The 23,339-nt window shown below is 43.4% G+C and overlaps 1 protein-coding gene across 1 annotated transcript in view; it reads right to left on the reverse strand.

Annotated features, from left to right (window-relative positions):
* Positions 1 to 23,339, reverse strand: part of LOC137518596 (band 4.1-like protein 4B) — a 208,541-nt gene that overhangs the window by 81,003 nt on the left and 104,199 nt on the right. Inside the window, exons 6-7 of the mRNA XM_068236669.1 lie at positions 19,125 to 19,177; positions 2,272 to 2,392 (exon numbers count right to left, since the gene is read on the reverse strand). Coding sequence (XP_068092770.1) covers positions 2,272 to 2,392; positions 19,125 to 19,177 — 174 coding nt within the window. The remainder of the gene's footprint in view (positions 1 to 2,271; positions 2,393 to 19,124; positions 19,178 to 23,339) is intronic.

Genomic DNA, 23,339 nt, shown 5'->3' on the forward strand with positions numbered 1-23,339 from the left:
TGCTCTGGTCCGCCTGCCGCTGGCTCTTCCCCCCGAGGTCCCGGAAGGCAGAGCCACAGCGGAGCGATCTTAGCTCACACTGGGCCAGCTGTATACGAGTCCTGAGATGGGGAGTGATTCACACTCCAACCGCATCAGCCGGAAATCATTACTGGCTTGGGAGGAGAGGGGGGTCTGCGCTAGTAAGAACCCTATTTATTGAAGTCAACCCTCCATGTAGTCTGAAAAAAAAAAAAATTGCCCTCCATGCTCGTGAAGTTGGACAGCACTGTTCTAGACAGACACTGTGTAGAGTTTGCTGGTTTGTGTTTTTGCTTCATGGCTTTAGATCAGTTTTAATTAACCCAGTGAACCTGTTAAAATGATGTACAGTATAATCTTGTTATAATAAACTCTGATATAGTAAACATTTAGGTATAGTAAACTACCACTCTACAGGTCCCAGCCAATCTCCATTATAAGTCTATGGGAGCTACAACCTGGCGATATAAAACTTCTATTATATTTTTCTGGCCCCTATGATGGTGACTCTGGATATAGTGAACAGCGGGCGGCACAAGTGTCATGTCAGTGGGAAATCCATGGTCTGCTGCTCTCATCAGGCTGGTTGCAGGCGAGTTTATGCATGACAACATTTGTAAGACAAGAAGAATGGCACCGGCGCTGGATATACAGTACTGTACAAATAAGCAACCTGGGAAAAATGAGGAATAATGTGAACATAAACAAAAAAGGAAGCAGCGTTACCACTTCCACTTTGCAATCAATGATGAAAGTATCATTACTGTCCTCCCGCAAGATTGTATGCCCTCCTGGGTATCTCTTATTAGCGATGACTGGTAGCGTGTTGAGTGCAGTACAGGCTACTTGTACATGTGCAGATCTGAGCGGATCTACTAGCTGCAAAACTAAGGAGAGTGGAGAGGAGAGTGCCAAGTCCCACACGAGGAGGTATCAAAGACATTTCATTACAAATGCGAGTGGCTTATGATTTGCTGCATTTTAAAGAGAGGTTCATGATAGGCTCAAATGTGAGCAGAACATTTTGCAGGACACATACTGCAAGTCCCCCCACTGAGGTATTGGACCCATTCACAGGAAGAGTGGCTGCCTCTATTCAGTGACAGCTGCAATTTTTAAGGAGCCCTGAATACTGTACAAGTGATTTGTCCAGCCTGGCTATGCAGTCCTAAGGTAGTTAACCTTTTAGTCCACCAGATGTGCAAGTGCTTGTTCTGTACCTCCACTGGGAGGACAGAGTTGGTCTTTTGCAGCAGAGCATGTACCAGGGCATGCTGGGTCATGTCTAGGTCAATTTCTGATCTAGTAAACCACTTTTCCTGGTCCCTTATGCTGGGCATACACTGCGTCGAGGGGAGGCTTATCAATCAAGCCTGATGGCTCGATTGATAATACCCGACGTGTCCGTTCACCATGGGGGTCGATTCCACGCTCGATCCCCGCGGGCGGACAATAGCAGCGAATCGAGCGGGAGATAAGAAGCGCCGGCGGGGACGAGCGGGAATCGATCCGCGCGGACGAGCGGGGATCCGGCGGCTAATCGGCCGCCGAATCGACCAATGTTAGAGTTTACTATAATGAGATTATACTGTATTTATCTTTATCTTGCAGCAACAGTTTGGAGACTTCTTGCTTTCAACCCATCAAAGTTGGGTTGTAGCCTTTCAATATAAGTGCTTTGAGTGCACAACAATATAATTTTGGCTTTGTTTTGCCAGGCATAATGACACTGTTGGCTACTCAGCTATATGTAATAAATGTAAGTGCAGGTAGATATAAAAGCCATACAGCCACTCCAGTCAAAACACATTAGCAATTATTACCTTATTAAGATAAATAAACCAGGAATGCAAATGCAATTAAAGTAATTGTATGCAGGGATTGCCTCCAGTTGGATCATATGCAGAACATTTAGAACAGGCTCGCCTAGGTTTGTAAATAATATTACGGAGCAGTATAATGGTGTGGACAGCCCTTACCCATTCTCTAGATGAGGAAGCAATGGGTTGAATACAGCACCTGGTGATTTGCTTCCAAGTTAAGAGAAAGTCATTTTGAATGAAGGTGGGTTCATTTTTGCCTGGAGAGCTCAAGCTCCAGCTAGCCTCATTGAACTCCAGTTATGGTAGGCAGTTTAAGCTGTTCATGAGGTGAGGTTTATGCCATTAGGGGTCAAATATATCCATTCAGCTCTCAAAACAACCTTCTGTATTGACAATTACTTCATGCTGAGAAATTAATTCCACCTACCTACATTCTCTCCATTTGTGGAAGATATCAAGCTCCATAGCTTCGGTTTGAGTCAGAACAAATCGAAATTCAGACACAAGTTCGGGTGTGTGCTCCGAAAGTTCACACTCACCAAGTTCCGCTGAGGATACAGAAAAAAAATAAATAAAAAACTTCATAGGTCAATCTAAATATGATGAAATTCCAAAGTTATGCCAAGTACAATTTTGCATTCCAGAAATGTAAGGTATTTGCAAGCATTCAGTTTCACATAAGCAAGAAGTTATACCCAATACATTTCGGGACAGTGAATGAATATCCAAATAATTCCTTTATGTGACATTCATCTGAACATCCAGGCATATATCCAGTACCGATGGTTTATAGCACACATATGGCTTTCATATAAATGAGCAGGCAGTGGTTTCAGGCTATTTTGGCTTTTATCAGTACAAGGCATGAATAAAGCTCCAGGGTAGGACATATGAGATAAAGGTGTTAAATAATACTCTATTAATAAGAGATAGAATCTCATATTTATGTACAAGACCTAAAAGGAATCCAAACCCCCTCCTGGCTAGAAAAGCTATGGCAGGTATAATTGTGCTCTCACGAAACAGAAGGTATGTAGGAGTATTCAGCTTCCATGTAACAAGAAGTTGCCACCACAATGCAACAGTGACTGAACATGCAAATCATTCCTTTACATTTAGGCTGCTTACACACTAAGACATTACAGGCGCACGTTAGTGGAGCCTGTAACGCTCCCCCAACGCACAGCAATGTAACACAAGTGGGCTGTTCACACAGCCCACATTGCGTTACATGTAACGCTGCACGTTCTGCCGAAAGTGCAGCATGCTACGGCGTTACAGCGGCTTAAGCCGCGTTAGACTGTTTGCACATGCTCAGTCATGTTGGGGAGGAGCGGAGAGCGGCCAGGCACATGGCTAATTAATATTCACTGCACGTTGTGACGTGCAGTGTTTACTTCCTGGTGCGGCCGCTCTGTGCGGCGATTGGCCGGCGGGACCACGTGATGCCGCATGCGTCCAAGAGCACGCATCACGGACGCCAGAGTGAGCTGCACAACGCGGCTCACTCTGACGTCCACATCGAAGAGCACCAGGCCTTGCGTTAGGTGCACGTTACGCAACCTTAACGTAGCACCTAACGCAACGTCTTGGTGTGCAAGTAGCCTTAAGTTAAATCTAGCTGCATTGCCAAAACTAGACCTGCCGCATGCCAACTACTGAGGTAACAGCATAGGACGTCTTCTTATTCCAAGAATAATCCCTAAATCAATGGAATTTTCTCTTGTGTTGTCACAGGAGTGTTTTTCACACCTGCATGCGCAAAAAAAAAAAAAAAAAAAAAAAAAAGCACTCAGACTGAGCCAGGGCAGTAGGGGTGTTGCTAGCTCATTAGCAACCTCTGGTCACCTGAAAGGGGGACAATATGGGTGCAGAGGGAAGAAAAAAAAATCATGGTCCTGCTGTCCATGCACCCCCAACGCGACGAGACCTTTCCCAAATCGGTTAAACAACTTTTGGGTCAGTGTTTGGGTTTCTGCCCTTCACAACAAGTGGACAAATTTGGAGAAATATGTTCTTCCATCCCCCACACCACTGACCTTACACAAAATGATCGTGATGAGTTAGATGATCTTAACTTGTTAAGGTTAAATGAATCTGAAACAGAGGAGGATGGGGTGATGACTTGGACCGGTTCATCTCATGTCTGGTCAACACCACATTATGAGAGTATCAATAAATAATTTAGGAATAGATCAAAGAGATCTCCACCATTATCGAGTAAAGTGGGCATACGCTGTTTCATAAGGGCAATTGAAAGGGATGTTGCAAAATTAGATGTGGCCAGTGATGGGGTCTCCAACTTGACTGCGAACGAATGTGAGGCCTTTGATTTTATATCAACTCATACTGACTGGGTCATAAAGCCCTCTGATAAGGGGGGGCAATGATGTAGTTATGACTGCCCCTGCTTGGATCTCTTGGGCCAGCAGGGGTTGCTATGTGAGTGTCTCAGCATCGAGGGCTTATCAATGTCAGCCTGTCCTCTTCTCCATGATTGATGATGCTGAGCGGGGGATCATCGACGAAAGGGTGGAGTCTTTTTTGAAGGTGACAGACCCTGTACTTCCTACATGTCATGCACTTCCAAAAGTACACAAACTACTTCAAAACCCCCCTGGATGCCTGATGGTATCGGGCAGGGGTTCTTTAACTGAGAAAATCAGCATTTATATTGGTAGGCATCTTCAATCCCATGTGAAGGGTTTGCCGTCTTACATTAAGGACATAACATCTTTTACGCACCCTGGAGGATATAGTGGTTCCACCAGGAACACTACTGGTATCCCTCGACGTCGAGTCCCTCTATTCAAGCATCCCCCATGACCACGGGGACACGTGGTATAGCCGTACCCAGGAGAAATAGTATAAGTTATGGGGTGTATTTTTACACAAACCCATGCTGGGTGGGAGAAATCTCTGTAAATGGACAATTGTGTGTAAAAAAAAAAAAAAAAAAAAAAAAAAAAAAATCTCATTTACAGAGATATTTCTCCCACCCAGCATGGGTATAGGTAAAAAATAAACCCCAAAACACATACTACTTCTCCTGAGTACGGCGATACCACATGTGTGACACTTTTTTGCAAACTAGGTGCGCTAAGGGGCCCAAAGTCCTATGAGTACCTTTAGGATTTCACAGGTCATTTTGAGGCTTTTCGTTTCCAGACTACTCCTCGCGGTTTAGGGCCCCTAAAATGCCAGGGCAGTTTAGGAACTCCACAAGTGATCCCATTTTAGAAAGAAGACACCCCAAGGTATTCCGTTAGGAGTATGGTGAGTTCATAGAAGATTTTATTTTTTGTCACAAGTTAGCGTAAATTGATTTGTATTGTTTTTTTTTCACAAAGTGTCATTTTCCAATAACTTGTGACAAAAAAAAATAAAGTCTTCTATAAACTCACCATACACCTAACGGAATACCTTGGGGTGACTTCTTTCTAAAATGGGGTCACTTGTTGGGTACCTATACTGCCCTGGCATTTTAGAGGCCCTAAGCCGTGAGGAGTAGTCTAGAAACCAAATGCCTCAAAATGACTGTTCAGGGGTATAAGCATCTGCAAATTTTGATGACCGGTGGTCTGAAGGGCCAAATTTTGTGGAACCGGTCATAAGCAGGGTGGCCTCTTAGATGACAGGTTGTATTGGCACTGAAGTGCAGGAAGCGCAGGATGTTCTCCAATCGTGACCTGGACATGGCAGCAGAGAATATGGGCATGGGATGTATTGGGTGCGTAGACCAATAAGACCGCAATACAATTTTTTAAGGAGAAGGCCTGAAAAAATGTTACGTTCGTAAACTTGGAGTGGTTCCACTGAAAAGGCTGGACATGGTAGCTTCTTGGATAGGCGGTTGCGTATTGTGTGGCATAACGGTTGGTTGCAGAGACCAGCAGTGATCAGAAAAAAAAAAATTCTGCCACTGTGGTGGGGCGGGTGAGGGTTTGGCCAGGTGATCAGAAGCCCTAGGGGGCAGATTAGGAACTGATCTGATGAATAGGAGTGCTAGGGGGTGCTAGGGGGTGACAGGTGTAGACAGGAGGTGGTTGATGGGTGTCTCAGGGGGTGATTAGAGGGGGGAATAGATGCAATCAATGCACTGGGGAGGTGATTGGAAGGGGGTCTGAGAGGGATCTGAGGGTTTGGCCGAGTGATCAGGAGCCCACACAGGACAAATTAGGGCCTGATCTGATGGGTAGGTGTGCTAGGTGGTGACAGGTGGTGATTGATGGTAGTCTCAGGGTGTGATTAAAGGGGGGGAATAGATGCAAGCAATGCACTGGGGAGGTAACCGGGAAAGGACGATCTGAGGGTGAGGGGGGTAATTGGGTGCCTGCAAGGGGCAGATTGGGGTCTGATCTGATGGTTAGCAGTGACAGGTGGTGACAGGGGGTGATTGACAGGTGATCAGTGGCTAATTACAGGGGAGAATAGATGTATACAGTACACAGGAAGGGGGGGGGGGCCTGGGGAGGATCTGAGGGGGTGATCAGGAGCCCCCAGGGGGCAGTTTAGGACCTGATCTAAAATATAGCGTTGACAAATAGTGATTGATGTGGGTGATTAGGGGGGGTGATTGGGTGCAAACAGTGGTCTGATGGGGTGATCAGGGGGTGTCTGAGGGGTGCTGTGGGCGATCAGGGGGCAGGATCAGTGTGGGTGCATACATACACCGCTGCCTCCTACCCTGGTGGTCCCTCGATCACTGGGACCACCAGGGTAGGAGGCAGCCCGTATAATACACTTTGTATACATTACAAAGTGTATTATACACTTTCGAGTGGCAGATCGAGGGTTAACAATCCGTCGGCGCTGCTAACTGGCCGGCGGGTTGACGTTGCGGGTGAGCGGAGCCTAATGCCGGCAGATGCTCGCGCGATCCCCGGCTATTCAGTCCCCCAGGTGTCGCCGATCGCCGTTAGGCGGTCCTGGGGGTGACACTAAGTGGTTAATTATTATGTTTTACCTTTAATATACTACTATTAAATTTTAATACTTTGAAAATAATTGTTTTGAGTTACTATAACACTTATTTCGTATGTATGTCCTGCTGTGTAAAAAATGTTTCCACAGCCATAGGACTTGATTATTGTGAGCAGCAGGGGCACAGTTACTGCAAGACTGCTATTATGAAAATCTACCTTGTGTCTGAAAGGAATATCCAAATACGCAATGCAAATTTACAATATTGCAGTCTCGAATCAGTCAAAAATGGTGTACATATAAATACAATAACCCACAGAGTAGTAAGAATGGTTTAAAGAGACTTAAAGAGAAACTCCAACCTAGAATTGAACTTTATCCCAATCAGTAGCTGATACCCCCTTTTACAGGAAAAATATAATGCTTTTCACAAACAGACCATTAGGGGGCGCTGTATGACTGATTTTGTGCTGAAACCCCTCCCACAAGAAGCTCTGAGTACCTCCGTACTTTTGGCAGTTTGTTACAATGTAACAAGGCTCACAGACAGGAATTAGCCGTTTACAGCTGTCTCTAACAGCCAAAACAGCTAGCAGCAGCTACATAACCTGCCCACAGTAAAAATGTCACCATGTAATAAATGTCAGAATGTAAATCGGGGAGAGGAAAGATTTTACAATGAGCAACCACTGTCTAAATCATTTATACATAATTATGGTAAAAATGAAGCATTTTTTTTGCTAGATTATTTTCACTGGAGTTCCTCTAAGTCAGGAATAAAAAATAAAAAAAGGAATTAAAAAAAAAAAAAAAAAAAAAAAAAAAAACAGTTTTACTTGCCTGGGGCTTTTACCAGGCCCCTCCAGCCGTCCCGTGCCCTCACAGAGCCTCCGGTCCCCCACCACCAGCTAGTTTCATTTTCGCTGACAGGCCCGGGCCACGCATATTTTTCTTCGCGTTCCCATCCGCAATAGCATACTGCGTAAAAACAAAACTAGCTGGTGGAGGGGGACCAAAGGCTCCGTAAGTGACTGCAAGGGCACGGGACAGCTGCAGGGGGCTGGTAGAAGCACCAGGCAAGTCAAACTGATTTTTATTTCTGGCTTCAGTATCCCTTTAAGCCCTATCTCATGGAGCGAATTCAAGGGTGAGGACCACAAAGTCTGACTGCATTTTAGATTGATGTGGCTTTGGAAAATGAATAAGCTATAGGCTCACTGTACACAAGCAATTCTGGAAGTGAGCCTGGCTTTAGGGGCATAAAGATAGGATTTACATACTCAGGAGTGCTGTATCATGGGAAGCCACAGCTGCTTTTATCGCAAACACTTATTTTAAAAAGGCCAATTATACTACGCATTTCTTTTTAATGGGACGGCTTTTTTCATTTCTTTTAGCCCTTTATACTTTCCTAGTCGGTCTGGGTCAACATGAACTATCTGGGTTTTCTCCATTTCACCACAGTGGCTCTTTAAAGGGAACCCGAGGTGAAAGGTACATGGAGGCTGACATTTCCTTTCCAACAATTCCAGCTGACTGGCTGTCCTGTTCCTGTCTCTCTAATAAATTTAGCCATAGATCCCGAACAAGCATATGCAGGTCAGGTACTCACTCAGGTTTTACTAGATTAGCCATATGCTTGTTCCAGGGTTTTGACTCTAGGTATTCCAGAAGATCAACAGGACTGACAGGCAACTGGTATGGTTTAAAAGGAAATAAAATATGGCAGCCTCCATGTCACTCTCAACTCAGGTTCCCTTTAATGTCCATTGTGTGGCTATAAACAATCACTCAACAATACCCCAGTCTTTCAAAATACATATAAAAGCAAAGTCATAAGAGCACATCATAAAAAGTTCATACAATGTCATAAAAACAAGGCGAGTCAGTGAAAGCACATCCGCCAGAAAACGTCTGGATTTGACAGTTACTACAGGTTGCATATTTTCTGGCATAGCGAGAAAACTTTGACCAACATGATTTTTTTTCTAAAAAGTCAGCCAAAACAAAAAAGGCCATTAGATCATGGCACTTCAGTAAAACACAGCCCAATTTCCCTTTGTTGCACGGGCGGCATAGTGGATAGCACTCTTGCCTAGCAACGCTGGGTCCTCGGTTCAAATCCCAGCCAGGTCACTATCTGAGCTGCCTTTTTGTATGATCTCCCTGTGACTGCATGGGTTTCCTCTGTGCACTCCAGTTTGCTCCCACATCCCAAAAACATACAGATAAGTTAAATGGTATTCCTCCTAAATTGGCCCAAGACTATGGATGGACATACAGCATGATTATGTTGAGGATTAGAAGTGGTAAGACTATTTACTCTGTACAGAACTACAGTAAATGCCAGCACTATACATATTCTAAATAAGAATATTGCAGCCTGGTTCTTCACAAGGTTGGTACAATTCAAATGCATTATAGGCAAATCAGTTTCAGAGATTTTTACAGAGCAGAAATAGAACTCTACACTTTCCTCATGAATGAGCCCACATTCACAATGGCACCTATGTTACGATCTCATTTTTTGTGGTCTGTGTTAATGTGAAGAGCAGTCATATTATGACTTCTAAGTCAGAATGCCTCCATATGAATTGTGACAACAGAATAAGAGATAAAATCTTGGAGATCTGGGAAATTTTGAAAGCAAACTGTATAATGGCAGCAACTAACATATATGGCTTCCTTCCTCTCACAACAGAGAACTAATGTGAAATACAGTTTTTCACCTTCAAACAATGAAAGAGCCATACTGAGGTTATATGTGAAATACTGTACTTGTTTGCTGCCTTCAAGTTAGCAAAATCTATTCATTTTATATTGACAATACAGGTATTGTTCACAAAGCAATATCAGCATTGTTTGACTTTAATGTGGACACTATAGCAGCCCTGAGGACTTGAAGTGTTACCAGTGCAGCTGTAGAGGAGGTGACCTTCAGCCACTCCTGCATTATGACAGTGCAAGCAATACCCACAACAGAGATACTGAGGAGGATCCTCCACTCCATCAGTTCAAACGCAGCAACGCAAAATCATCACACTCACATAAGGTCTGCAACATAGAGGTCAGTACTTTATAAAGGTTTACAATGCTTCACACAGACCAAGGCATATTTATTGCACAATCCTTTAGGGCTCTTTCAGACTTAGACGTTGCAGGGGACGTTAAGGTCGCAAAACGTCCCCTAACGCAACGCTTTAGGGGAGCTACGTCCAGCGCGTCTGACGTCACTGCATGCGATTATTGAGCCGGCAACTACGAACTATAGGAAAGCGCTTGGAGACGAACCTGGGCAGAGGTAGCTAGAAAGTGGGATACGGGACGCCGCATTTCCCCTGCTGATGCCAGGACAGACCCCGCTGATGGACAGAGTTGTTTGATGTGCTTGAATTACAAGAACGCAGACGTGAATGCGCAATCACTGCGCGGGTTGTTAATCAATATTTTACATAATACGCTATGATGGTTTTAGGTTTTTATATTTTATGGAGTTTTATCTGGAATATTAAAGAATAATTGAAGATACATAGTGCCAGAGAGTGGTGTATGAAACAAACGCTAGACCCACCTGTTTTCTGAGGTGGCTACAATCTGGTGAGCGCAATCTGTAGTAGGGGAAGGATTCACGAGTGGCTCACACGATTTTCACCATCACTGGGTGGTGTGTGATATAAAGAATTACGGAATTACGCTATGAGTATAAATCTTGTTTTTTAGGATATAAGGAGAGCGCAGCTCAACACTGACATACACTAACGCAACGCTTGCTGGTGGCAAAGGTGGACGCTATATAAAGCCACGTTATGCGGTTCTAGGTGCGCCGTTAAAATTACTGTGGAGACCACATGATCGGAACACTCCGCATCACTTGATCCTGCCAGCCAATAAGCGGCCGCTCCAGGAAGTAAACACTGCAGTAGTGATGGGAAGTCGCAGTAGTGATGGGAAGTGCAGTGAATATTAATTAGCCATGCGGCTGGCCACAATAGTGGACTCTCCCCTCCTCTCCTGCACGAGTAAATAAAAAACACATTACTGAGCATGTGCCAACAGTCTAACATGGCTGAAACCGCATAGAACGCACAGCATGCTGCACTTTCATTCAACGTGTAGCGTTACAATGTAACGCAACGTGGGCACTGAACAGCCCATTGATTTTTCATTACTGTGCAGTTGGGCTGCGTTACAGGCTGCTCTAATATGCGCCTGTAACGTCCCACTCTGAAAGCAGCCTAAAAGTAATTATACACACATTGTGAGAAGAATACCGATCATGCATTCTTGCAGTTATCCATTCATCCTCCATGGAGGTTCACATGTTATGCTAATAAGTAAAAGCAGATTCCACTCTCAGAAGTTTGTTGTACTGAATAGATGCTAATGAACCATGGTATACATTCTGCATAGTGCGTGTATAGTCTAGGTATACAGAGTCTGGAGGAAATCCAAGATCCCCCACACCCACCACTCTCATGCTCATGTAAAAGTGTAACTGTCGGGCATAACATCAAAAAATCAATTCCTTATTTTTAACATGGTAAACAAGTAATAAGGATGCTCGCCAGGCAAGCCAAAAGTTAAAATCACTATTACTTTTCTTGTTGATAAATTACCATTCCCCAGTTTACCTGACTCTTATTTGGTACACAAAATTTGGTACACAAAAAAGAAGTTGCAGGGCATGCTGGGTTGTCCTTTTTTGCTTCTATACGTCCCCCTCAGACTTAACTAATCCAGCCCGATTGGCTGAAGCCTCTTTCCCTCCTATTTTCCCCTCCCACACCTCTGTTCCTTTCTGATTGGCCATTATTTCTCATGCTGAGACAATGCACTTTCTATAGTGGAGGGCGGGCAATGCATACACAATCAGGTAGAGGAGACTAAGGGAGGAAATTACATCAGGACTGGCTTCAAAATAGCCACAGTTAAAATGGGAAATGCTAGGAACGATTTTCTCTTTATTTACTGTAAAAAATAAATAAAAAGCACTGAAATCAAAAACGTGGACAGTGCATTACATAGGTATGTAAGTGCAAGTATTTATCTACTTATACATGTGATTTTTTTTCAGAGATAGCATGGCTGACAGCTCCTCTTTAAAGACACTACTCAGTCTTCTTACAAAAAGTTAGTGACGTGATAGTTGTTTTTTCTCTAATTCATACCTGAGCCCCATGTGCGGCGACTTCCGACGCATAACCCTGCCCCCCTTGCAGACAAGTGCCATGGCACCCTTTGTATCTGAGATGGAGAGTGCCATGGAAGTGCCACAACATGTCCCTGCAAGGGGGCATGGCTATGCGCTGGAAGTCGGCGCACATGGGGCGGGTTAGAGAAAAAAAAAAAAAACTCAAGTCATAGCTCTTTATGAGAACAGCATACATATGATATTTTAGACAGTATAGTCTATGGGATTAAGTCCCGATCCCTGTAGGTGACACTTTTCATGCATGTGTACGTGCCTTTATGGCCCAATCAATTAATTTTGGAAAATTCTTCTGTTGTGCCCCCTTCCGCCCTTGATGGTACACACTCCACGAGTTTTAGAACTCATGTTCCAGGAGGCAACCTTGGGTAAATTCAATCAAGTTTTGCCTGAATACCTGCGTTTCCCATTGTAGATGTACTATTTGCTTATGTAGGATGCATTTGCATGCACGGTTAGTTCAGGGATCCAAGGTGGTGGTTGGCCTAGTCATGGCCCTGGGGCTTATCTTCAGATTCATGGATATGGGGAAACATTCAGGGGACACAGCTCTGCATTCAAAATAACAGCAACAAACAGAAACCGACCCATAGAACAAATGATTTGGCCAGGTAAGCATCCATAAATATTGAGTGCATGGTGCCTAAGCACCAGGCAGTTGGACGCAGGGGAGAGCCGAATGACAGCTCTCCATGCTGCCGCTAAACGCCGAGGTGGTGTTAAATACTATTCCCCCTCGGAACTATTTCCCTGCGGGGTGCACAACATAGCTTTTTTTTTTTTTTTTTTTTTTTTTTTTACACAGTATCTGCACGTCAGTATGTACAATGTCTGTCACCATGTTATCTTGTATCAAGTCTGTAAGGAATCACAGTGACCACAAAGTGTTAAGCAGTCATTCCAACGTCACTTAACCTGCTGAGCGGTCTGGACGAGCTCAGCTCGTCCAACACCGCCAGAGGCTGCCGCTCAGGCCCTGCTGGGCCGATTTCCACCAAATAAAAAGCAGCACACGCAGCCGGCACTTTGCCAGCCGCGTGTGCTGCCTGATCGCCGCTGCAGCGCGGCGATCCGCCGCGTGCAGCGGTGAAAGAGGGTCCCCCCAGCCGCCCGAGCCCAGCGTAGCCGGAACAAACAGTTCCGGCCAGCGCTAAGGGCTGGATCGGAGGCGGCTGACGTCAGGACGTCGGCTGACATCCATGACGTCACTCCGCTCGTCGCCATGGCGACGAGGGAAGCGAAACACGGAGGGCCGCTCATTGCGGCCTTCCGTGTTATTCCTTGCCGCCGGAGGCGATCGGAAGATCGCCTCCGGAGCGCCCTCTAGTGGGCTTTCATGCAGCCAACTTTCAGTTGGCTGCATGAAATAGTTTTTTTTTAATTTAAAAAAAACCCTCCCGCAGCCACCCTGGCGATTTAATCAGAACGCCAGGGTGGTTAATATGCCAATAGTCATTAACCACTAGCCGACCGCCCACAGCTGATGGGCGGCGGCAAAGTGGACGCTGAAAGGACTGCAATACGCCTGTCCTTTCGGCTCGATCGCGTCACTGGTGACGCGCGCTGCCCCTGGCAACAGGCTCCGCCCACCCGCGACAACATCCCGCCGGCCGTACGGAAGCGCCGGCGGAATGTTAACCCCCGTTCTGCCACAATACAAGCGTATAATACACTTTGTGTTGTATACAAAGCGTATTATGCAGGCTCCCTCCTGCCCTGGTGGTCCCAGTGTCCGAGGGACCACCAGGGCAGGCTGCAGCCACCCTAGTCTGCACCCAAACACACTGATCATTTATTTTTTGTCAAAAGTTAGCGGAAATTGACTTTTTTTTTTTTTTTTCACAAAGTGTCATTTTCCACTAACTTGTGACAAAATATAAAACCACCTATGAACTCACCATACACCTAACGGAATACCTTGGGGTGTCTTTTCTACAATGGGGTCACTTGTGGGGTTCCTACACTGCCCTGGCATTTTAGGGGCCCTAAACAGTGAGTAGTCTAGAAATCAAATGCCTTAAAATGACACGTGAATAGGACGTTGGGCCCCTTAGCGCACCTAGGCTGCAAAAAAAGTCTCACACATGTGGTATCGCCGTACTCCGGAGAAGTAGTATAATGTGTTTTGGGGTGTATTTTTACACATACCCATGCTGGGTGGGAGAAATATCTCTGTAAATAGACAATTGTGTGTAAAACAATCAAAAAATTGTCATTTACAGAGATATTTCTCCCACCCAGCATGGGTATATGTAAAAATACACCACAAAACACATTATACTACTTCTCCTGAGCACGGCGGTACCACATGTGTGGCACTTTTTTGCACCCTAACTGCGCTAAGGGGCCCAAAGTCCAATGAGTACCTTTAGGATTTCACAGGTCATTTTGAGAAATTTGGTTCCAAGACTCCTCACGGTTTAGGGCCCCTAAAATGCCAGGGCAGTATAGGAACCCCACAAGTGACCCCATTTTAGAAAGAAGACACCCCAAGGTATTCCGTTAGGGGTATGGTGAGTTCATAGAAGATTTTATTTTTTGTCACAAGTTAGCGGAAATTGATTTTTATTGTTTTTTTTTCCACAAAGTGTCAATTTCCGCTAACTTGTGACAAAAAAAAAAAAAAAAAAAAAATCTATGAACTCACCATACTCCTAACAGAATACCTTGTGGTGGTCTCTCTAAAATGGGGTCACTTGTGGGGTTCCTAAACTGCCCTGGCATTTTAGGGGCCCTAAACCGTGAGGAGTAGTCTTGAAACCAAATGTCTCAAAACGACCTGTGAAATCCTACGTGTGGCACTTTTTTGCAGCCTAACTGCGCTAAGGGGCCCAAAGTCCAATGAGCACCTTTAGGCTTTACAGGGGTGCTTACAATTTAGCACCACCCAAAATGCCAGGACAGTAAACACACCCCACAAATGACCCCATTTTGGAAAATTGACACTTCAAGGTATTCAGAGAGGGGCATGGTGAGTCCGTGGCAAATTTCATTTTTTTGTCACAAGTTAGCAGAAATGGAAACTTTTTTTTTTTTTGTCTAAAAGTGTCATTTACTGCTAACTTGTGACAAAAAATAAAATCTTCTATGAACTCACCATGCCTCTCAGTGAATACTTTGGGATGTCTTCTTTCCAAAATGGGGTCATTTGGGGGGTATTTATACTATCCTGGAATTTTAGCACCTCATGAAACATGACAGGTGCTCAGAAAAGTCGGAGATGCTTCAAAATGGGAAAATTCACTTTTTGCACCATACTTTGTAAACGCTATAACTTTTACCCAAACCAATAAATATACACTGAATGTTTTTTTTTTTTTTTTTTTTTATCAAAGACATGTAGCACAATAAATTTGGACAAAAATGTATACAGAAATTTTACTTTGACAAATTTTATCACAGAAAGTTAAAAAAAAATAAATCATTTTTTTGACAAAATTCATGTCTTTTTTGATGAATCTAATACAATCTAAAAATCGCAGCAGCAATCAAATAGCACCAAAATAAAGCTGCATTAGTGACAAGAAAAGGAGGGAAAATTCATTTAGATAGTAGGTTGTAGAACCGAGCAATAAACTGTGAAAGCTGCAGTGGTCTGAATGGAAAAAAAGGCTCTGGTCCTTAAAGAGAATCTGTATTGTTAAAATCGCTCAAAAGTAAACATACCAGTGCGTTAGGGGACATCTATTACCCTCTGTCACAATTTCGCTGCTCCTCGCCGCATTAAAAGTGGTTAAAAACAGTTTTAAAGTTTGTTTGTAAACAAACAAAATGGCCACCAAAACAGGAAGTAGGGTGATGTACAGTATGTCCACACATAGAAAAATACATCCATACACAAGCAGGCTGTATACAGCATTCCTTTTGAATCTCAAGAGATCATTTGTGTGTTTCTTTCCCCCATGCACTGAAGTTTCAGGCTGCTCTTTTCTTCCTGCAAACAGCTTTGCCCTTGTTGGTAATTCCTCAGTATGTGAAAGCCCAGCCAGCTCAGAGGACGATTTATCCAGCTTGTAAAAGATAAGAGAGAAGCTGCTCTAATCTAAATAACACACAGGCAGTGTGCAGAGAGGGGCCTGGAAGGGTGAGTTCATAGCAGAACAACAACACTGAAGAACTTGGCAGCCTTCCAGACACAGGCCGACAAGTCTGACAGGGGAACGATACATTGATTTATTACAGAGACAGTGATAGTATAAAGTGCTGCAGTTAGCCAGAACACATTAGAATAGCTTTTGGAACTTGTAGGATGATAAAAAACAGGATGCAATTTTTGTTACGGAGTCTCTTTAAGGGGTAGAAAGACTGTGGTCCTCAATTGGTTAATTCCAGTGACATCTTTGGTATTTTATCAATGATTTTTGCTGAATAGTGCCGGTCCATTCCAGTCTAGCAGCAGCCACTGCAAAAAGAGACATGAGTTGTGCTTTAAAATGCAACACAACAGTCATGCCTTATGCGAGCCAGGTCTGAAGTTCCAACATTGTACCATTATTAAATTTACCATAAAAGGAATTGCAATCTGCTCTAATGGCCAGCAATAAGGAGAAACGCAAAAATCAGCAATCTAGCACTTCTACACAAATATGTCCCTCAGTAGTGATGGGCCAAACTGTTCGCCGGCGGACGGTTCCTGGTTGTTCTCCCATCAGTGAACAGATAGTGAAGTTTGAGCCACCCCCATAGATTTCCATGGAGCCAAAAATTGACCCCATACCCCAGAGTCAGCAGACACATGGCAGCCAATGAGGTACCCCTCCTCACCATCCTATAAAAACATTAGCACAGCAGCCATTTTACATTCTGCCTGTGGCTGCTGTGCTAGGTGCAATAGGAAGAGAGCTCTGCTTAGTAAGGAGTAGCATAGTTAGCTTGCTGTTCTGTGTGTTCAGTGCACTTTAGGTGTTGGAGAGGTGTGCTGCTCCTTGTAGTGCACCGACTAAAGAATCCCATAGTCCTCCTTGGACTTTTTGTTTTGTGATGTGCGCTGTTGCCAACCGTGGTGTTCTGACTGCTACGTGTAGTTCACCAGCACAGCCCAGCTTGCATAACCCTGTCTGTCACCCGAGTTCAGTGACATTGGCCTCAACTCACTAAGCTTTATCAAACATTTTATCAAACGTTTGATAATTTACATCATGGGTAAAATCTAATTTTGAATTCACTGAGGTGGTATAGATTTATTGAACGTTTTATCGATAAAACAATAAATAACACCTTTGAATTCAAAATTAGTTTTTACCCATGAGGTACATTATCAAACGTTTGACAAAGTGTTTGATAAAGCTTAGTGAATTGAGGCCAGAGAGTTCACTTGTGTCACAGTACTGTGCCCTGTCACTGGCACTGCAATTCAATCACTAGCAGGGCCTTTTGCCATTGCTGATTATGTCACATCCCATAAACCTAATTGTCACCTGAGTTCAGTGACATTCAGTTCTAAAAATACACCACCACTACTGTTAAAGTGGACCCAAATTGAAAATACAAGATTACAGAAATAAAATCTATTTTCTAAATTATAATAATAAATAGCAGCTTTTTTTCAGCTGCATGATGACCAATATAAAATATTTTACATTTATTGGAGGAACTCCTCCCTTCCTTTTAATATTGCCGGGACAGAATCCGGCAAACTGGTGTAGTAGGTAGTGTCCAGCAAAGGAGGAATTAGTAATGGCTGCCACCTGTATAACCCTAGTTATGAAAAGAGAAGGGTGAAAAGTATGCACTGAAATGCACATAGCCTTGAAGTAGTTATTTATCTTTGTATGTGTCAAAGTGGTGCAACTAAATATTTTGAATTAAAAAAATGTTTGGTTTGGGTCCGCTTTAACTATCCAGTACTGCCCTGTATTATATTTGATTCTTATTAAACAATAGACAGGCAGACGCAGGCTGCACCAGAGGTAGTAGGGGTCGTGCTGATGCGACATCCTGCAGCCGTACCAAATTGCCCAGTGTTCAGAAGGCTCGTACCTTGAACCCACAAAATGCCAGAATGCCATAATCACAAGACTCAGCAGTGTGGCATTTTTGCCTCTGACAACAGTGATGCCATTTGCAACCCGCACCATAAGAAACTTAGTCATGGAAAAGCCAACACCAACCTAGGTACAACTGCTTTGCGAAGGCACATAACCTATCACTAAACGCTATGGGAGCAGCAGCATACAAAGTAAAAGCCACCCTACTGGTGGTCCAGCTTCTTCATAACTCTGCTTTCCTTGTCCCTTCTCGACCACCCTCCACTCCGCCTTGACCGGTACCTGCTCATCTGCCCAGTGTCAGGTTTCTGTGAGGGACATTTTTGAACGGAAACAAATAAAATAAAAAAATGTATAGGCCAAATTCTTCTAGCCTACGCTACAGCAGCTGCAAAAAAATGTTTTCAAAAAGTAGAGGCCAAATTATTCTGACCTCTGCTACAGTGGATACAACAAACAATAGTTTATCAAAAATGTATATGAAAAGCTTTCTGGCCTCTGCTACACTGGATACAACAATCATTTTTCAAAAATGTATATGACAAAGGTTTTGGCCTTTCCTACAGCGGCTGCAACAAACTATAATTTAAAAAAAAAAATGTATATGCCAAATTCTTCTGGCCTCTGCTACAGTGGCTGCAACAAAACAATTTTTCAAACATGTATATGCCAGGGGCTGAAAAATTGCGATTGTGCGCACTCCCACGAACATGTGCACAAGCATGGCGACTGTCGCCAGTACACAAATATTGCTGCCATCCATCACTATCCCTCAGTACTTTCAAACAAATCAGGACTTAAAGTAAAGTGGTACTGGTTCTGAAAACTGAATGGAATCAAAATAAAATGTCTGCACAGGAGACATGAGGGGAGTGGGCGGCGGAAGAGATTTGCAAATCTATTTTCTTGTGGTAAGCAGTCTATCCACAAATGGTAAGGACATTAAAGCAATTATTTTCTTTCTATCCATCTGTCTTGATAAACCAGCTCCAGTGTTCTCTGTAGTAGATGAGTAAAATAGGAGCAGGTGCAGAGGGCAACCAACCAGGAAACTTGTTTTGTTTAACAGCTGAAACTTACTGGTAGCCCTGGATGGTCCATTTTTTTTAATGAATCATAAAGCTGTAAAAATACTTCGAAAGAAATAGGAATTATGCTCACCTTGCAAACACAAAGCTGCCAATTCAACTGAAGTTTCATAAGGACATTTCAACCTACAAAGTAAAAAAAAGTTACCAGGATGGCAAAAATAAAATACATTTTGCTGTCATATCCGATACACATCTGCTTGTGACTGTATATCTGAGATAGATCTCTGCTGTAAGAATAAAGCCACTGTGTAGTTGTGTCACTAATAGGGATGGTCATGAGATTCAAATTTGGGGTTGGCAACTACAAATTAAGTTACACAGCTATACATTTGCACTCCCAGCAGAGCCGTCGTGAATCCACTGAGAATGTTGTGCACGTTGAACACAGAGGTGTTGCTCATCACCCGTAAACCTGGTTCAGATCGTGAATGAGGAATGTGTAACAGAGGAAGAATCCCCTCATTCTCTTGCAGAGTACCTGCACATCATTCTTAGTTGTACCTACAATTCGATTGCCTAAGGCCTGATCCTGATCGATGCTCTTTGTTCCCGTCTGCACCCTCTACAAGTACGCTTACCAAGGGCTATATTTTTATTTCTATTTTAACAGCTACTCTACAGCTATATCCCAAGTTTAGTTAAAATGCATCTTCTGGTGTACATAAAGTTAGAATGTCCCAACACACTGTTAAATAAGATTCACTAGAACCCCGAATCAGCTGGGTTCCAGTACATGGATCTGCCCTCTTACTGGAAATGCAACTGGCCTTTTCTGTATCAGATATAGAAAAGGCAAGAGGCCTTTTTCTGCAAGCTGGCAAGGCTACATGCTGGAACCTGGCTGGTATGGGGCTCCAGTGAATCTTCTTATGCATACATGCTGAGGCATTCGCGTTTGTAATGACAGACTGGGATGGCAGAATAGGTAGAGTGCCCGCTTCCTGGCCAGGAGTTTTTTGCTCCCAAAAGCAGATGCCATTTTAATATAGCTTTAAAATTCCTAAGCTTTGGCAATGATGAAATGCCTTTTACATACTTTCAATTAACAAGATTCTTATAGGCAAATCAGAGGAGTCTGAATCAGTGTAATCATAAACTGAGGATTTTTGTTGCGACCCCAAAGCCCTTAAAAAAATGGTAAAAACTTAAAAATATGTAAAAATAAATGAATAGTACATTTCATCCAGAGTAAACGTACTATGAATAACTTTTTCCATGTTGCGGTTTACAATAGGTAGGAAAAATCTGACATTTTTGATTAGTCCATCCCTTTATAAGAAATATGAGGTGGGTGTGTGTGTGTCTCAAACACCTTGACCAATTTCAGTGAAACTTGGTATAACAGATCCCTTACTACCTGGGATATGTTCTGGGGATATCGCCCCCCCCCCCCCCCCCTCCCCTTGCAAGCCTGGCCGGAAACCACAAACAGCCAATCAGATTTCGCCCATTCATGTCAATGGAAAAAAAATGTAAATGGAGGTCATTCTCATGGTAATAAAGCCATAGTCCCCAAAATTGCCACAGTGGGTCACTTGGTAAAACTTTAGGTAAAGTGTGCAGAGCATAAAACAGCCAATCAAATTTCAGCAATTCATTTTCAATGGTAAAATGTAAATTACAGCCATTCTTACACTGTTAATAGCAGGGTTCTCAAGTTTGGCACACTTGCTCACTGAGTGACTTGGATTAATATTTAGTAAAGTTGGTGGAACCCACAAGAGCCAATCAAAATTCACCTATTGCTTTTGAACAGGAATATTTAAATTGCTGCCATTATTACACTGTTAATGGCAGTGGCCTCAAACCAGGTGCAACTGGTTATTGGGTGACTGGCGGTTCAAATTCAGAAAAGGGGGTTGACCCAAACAGTCAATCATTTGATTGATAAACTCCTTCCATTCTCACATTGTTGATGCCAAGGACCCCAAAGCTCACAAACTTGGTCATTGAGTGACCAGCACAGTTGGTCACTGGGTGGCTGGGATTAATATTCAGGGAAATGGTCGGACCCAACAACAACCAAATACATACTTCTGGCGATGCCAGGTCTTCCGTTAGTTCTTTATATAAGCTCTTCCTGAAAAGGATCTATACAAAGATACCGGATGGTCTGCCCATTGGCTTTCACATTGGATTGAGCAACTACCATTCAGTAAGTGCTTTTGAAAATAAGTACAAGCCTGAGAATAACCCCTGAAAAGATAGACTAATCCAATGCCTGTTAGAGGTGTACTGCTTACTGTGACAGCAACCTAAAGAAAAAATTATAGTGCATTTTACACCGGGACAAATATAAAATACATGTTTATGCATATAAATAAGATGTAGAATTTCTTGCCATAGAGTTCCTCAAAAATGTAATACACTAATAGCATTTCTACCTCAGTCACATACAGAGTTGTGCTGAGATGTTTTAATAATGGCCAAATTTCATACTTTAAAATGCTATGACGTTAATAAATGCTCATTTTCTTACAGTAATTCATTTTTTCCTAAGTTTCACAGTTTAGGAAAAAAGTGCCTGTAATTAACACTAACTTTTTGCTGCATCAACTCAAACATAGGGGGAAAAAAACGAATACCGGTAAAGTCAGGATTTAGTAGCAACTTTCTTGATGCATATCACAGCTTGGAAACACCTTGTATATTCTGCTAAGAGGCTTTCAATGATTTAAAACGACTGTCCACTCTCTCTCGCAGATTTCTTAATAATAAGATACCCATGACATGTTTAAGATCTACGCCCCATTTTGAAAACCTATTTAAGGCCATGTTCATCACCTCCAAAATCGGCTGTAATAAGGGGCTGGCAACGGTTTGCCAGATGTTGCATATGACGCTGCTGACCCATGCTAAAACCATGTGTTTGATTATAATCCACAAATCACTAACCCCAACTGCCCATGTGAATGTCTCCACTCATTTGCAGCTACCAAGAGGAAATTGTTGGGTGGCTGAGCTGTGTGATTTAGCTGTTTGTATGGAATAACCCTAAGGGCCCATTCTCACTTTTAAAAAAAATTTGACAATGCATGTGTTGCAACGCCACTATTGTTACCTTAGGTTGATTTCACTGTGCGTTTGCTTTTTTCAACCGGGAAAACATTTTGAATTGGAAGATTGCAAGAATCAACCACAGCAACCAGTTTGCAATTTTCTTTCACTCCCTTATACTGTTTGAATTTGGGGGAAAGTCGAAAACTGCATGCAATGTAAAAAATCATCTGCTCAAACACGTACAAAATGAAGGAGGCTTAGCAAATGTAAAAATAAACAAGCACAGGTTACCATGGTTGGACTGACTTTTGGTCTTCACAATGTGCCTGAAACTCAAAGCGAAACTAATGCCTCATATGCACTCTACACAGTTTTCAGCAAAGTCAGTCTTGGCTGAGAATAATGGCAATGTGTATAGTTCTCCCTCAAGGACTGTGGAGATCATAATTCAACATGCCGGACCCTGAAGAAACAATAGGCGGCCAAGTCCATTGCTCTCCTCCTTACCCCACACACAGAAGCCTGTTTGTTGTTCGCGGCATCATTGTCCCTCCTCCCTAGCTCAACAGAATATATTGTTTGGCTGTTGCCTAGCAACACATCTGTACAGCATTGGGGCCCTGCAGTGTGCCCAAAGTTCAACCCTAGCAGGGGGCACCAATTGAGGGCAAAGTAGTGCATGTGCAGGAACCTTTTGGCAAAATTTAGCTTCTGAACACCTTTGTACTTTTAATAAGCCATCCATCAAATTAAGGAACTGGGAGTCTTCAGGTGTGTACACACCTTTGATGGACATCGCCCGTCAGGGATCGGGGACTGATCCCCTTGGGCAACATCGCTGGGCCAGACGGCACAGATGCATGTAAGCTGTGTAGCTGATGACGCGCTGTGTTGCTATGCAGGGAGGCAGAGGGACAACGGAGCAGCGCATGCATGACATCATGCAGCAGGCAAGGGAGAACTGTGAGCAATGCCATCAGCTATCAGTGGGGGAAGAGTTAATCTCTGGGCAGATTGCTTGCAGGTTGGGGGCCACTGTACACTTGCCTGATGGTATTGGCTGAGGTGTTCAATATTGGCCGCCTCAGCTGACTTTACTCAGGCGTGTGTACGTGTCTATAGGAGTTGGAAGTGGTAAAGCCAAACTTTACCTTTAATGGGGACAAAAAGTACTTTGCTTGTCCAAGCTATCAGTATTTACAGATGTAGTCTGCTGAATAATTTGCAGTCTTCCCTGAAGGCAACATCTATGTATTATTGTTTTAGTTCCAGATTTTCCTCTAAA

This window comes from Hyperolius riggenbachi, chromosome 5, assembly GCF_040937935.1.
Source record: "Hyperolius riggenbachi isolate aHypRig1 chromosome 5, aHypRig1.pri, whole genome shotgun sequence".
NCBI lineage: Eukaryota > Metazoa > Chordata > Amphibia > Anura > Hyperoliidae > Hyperolius > Hyperolius riggenbachi.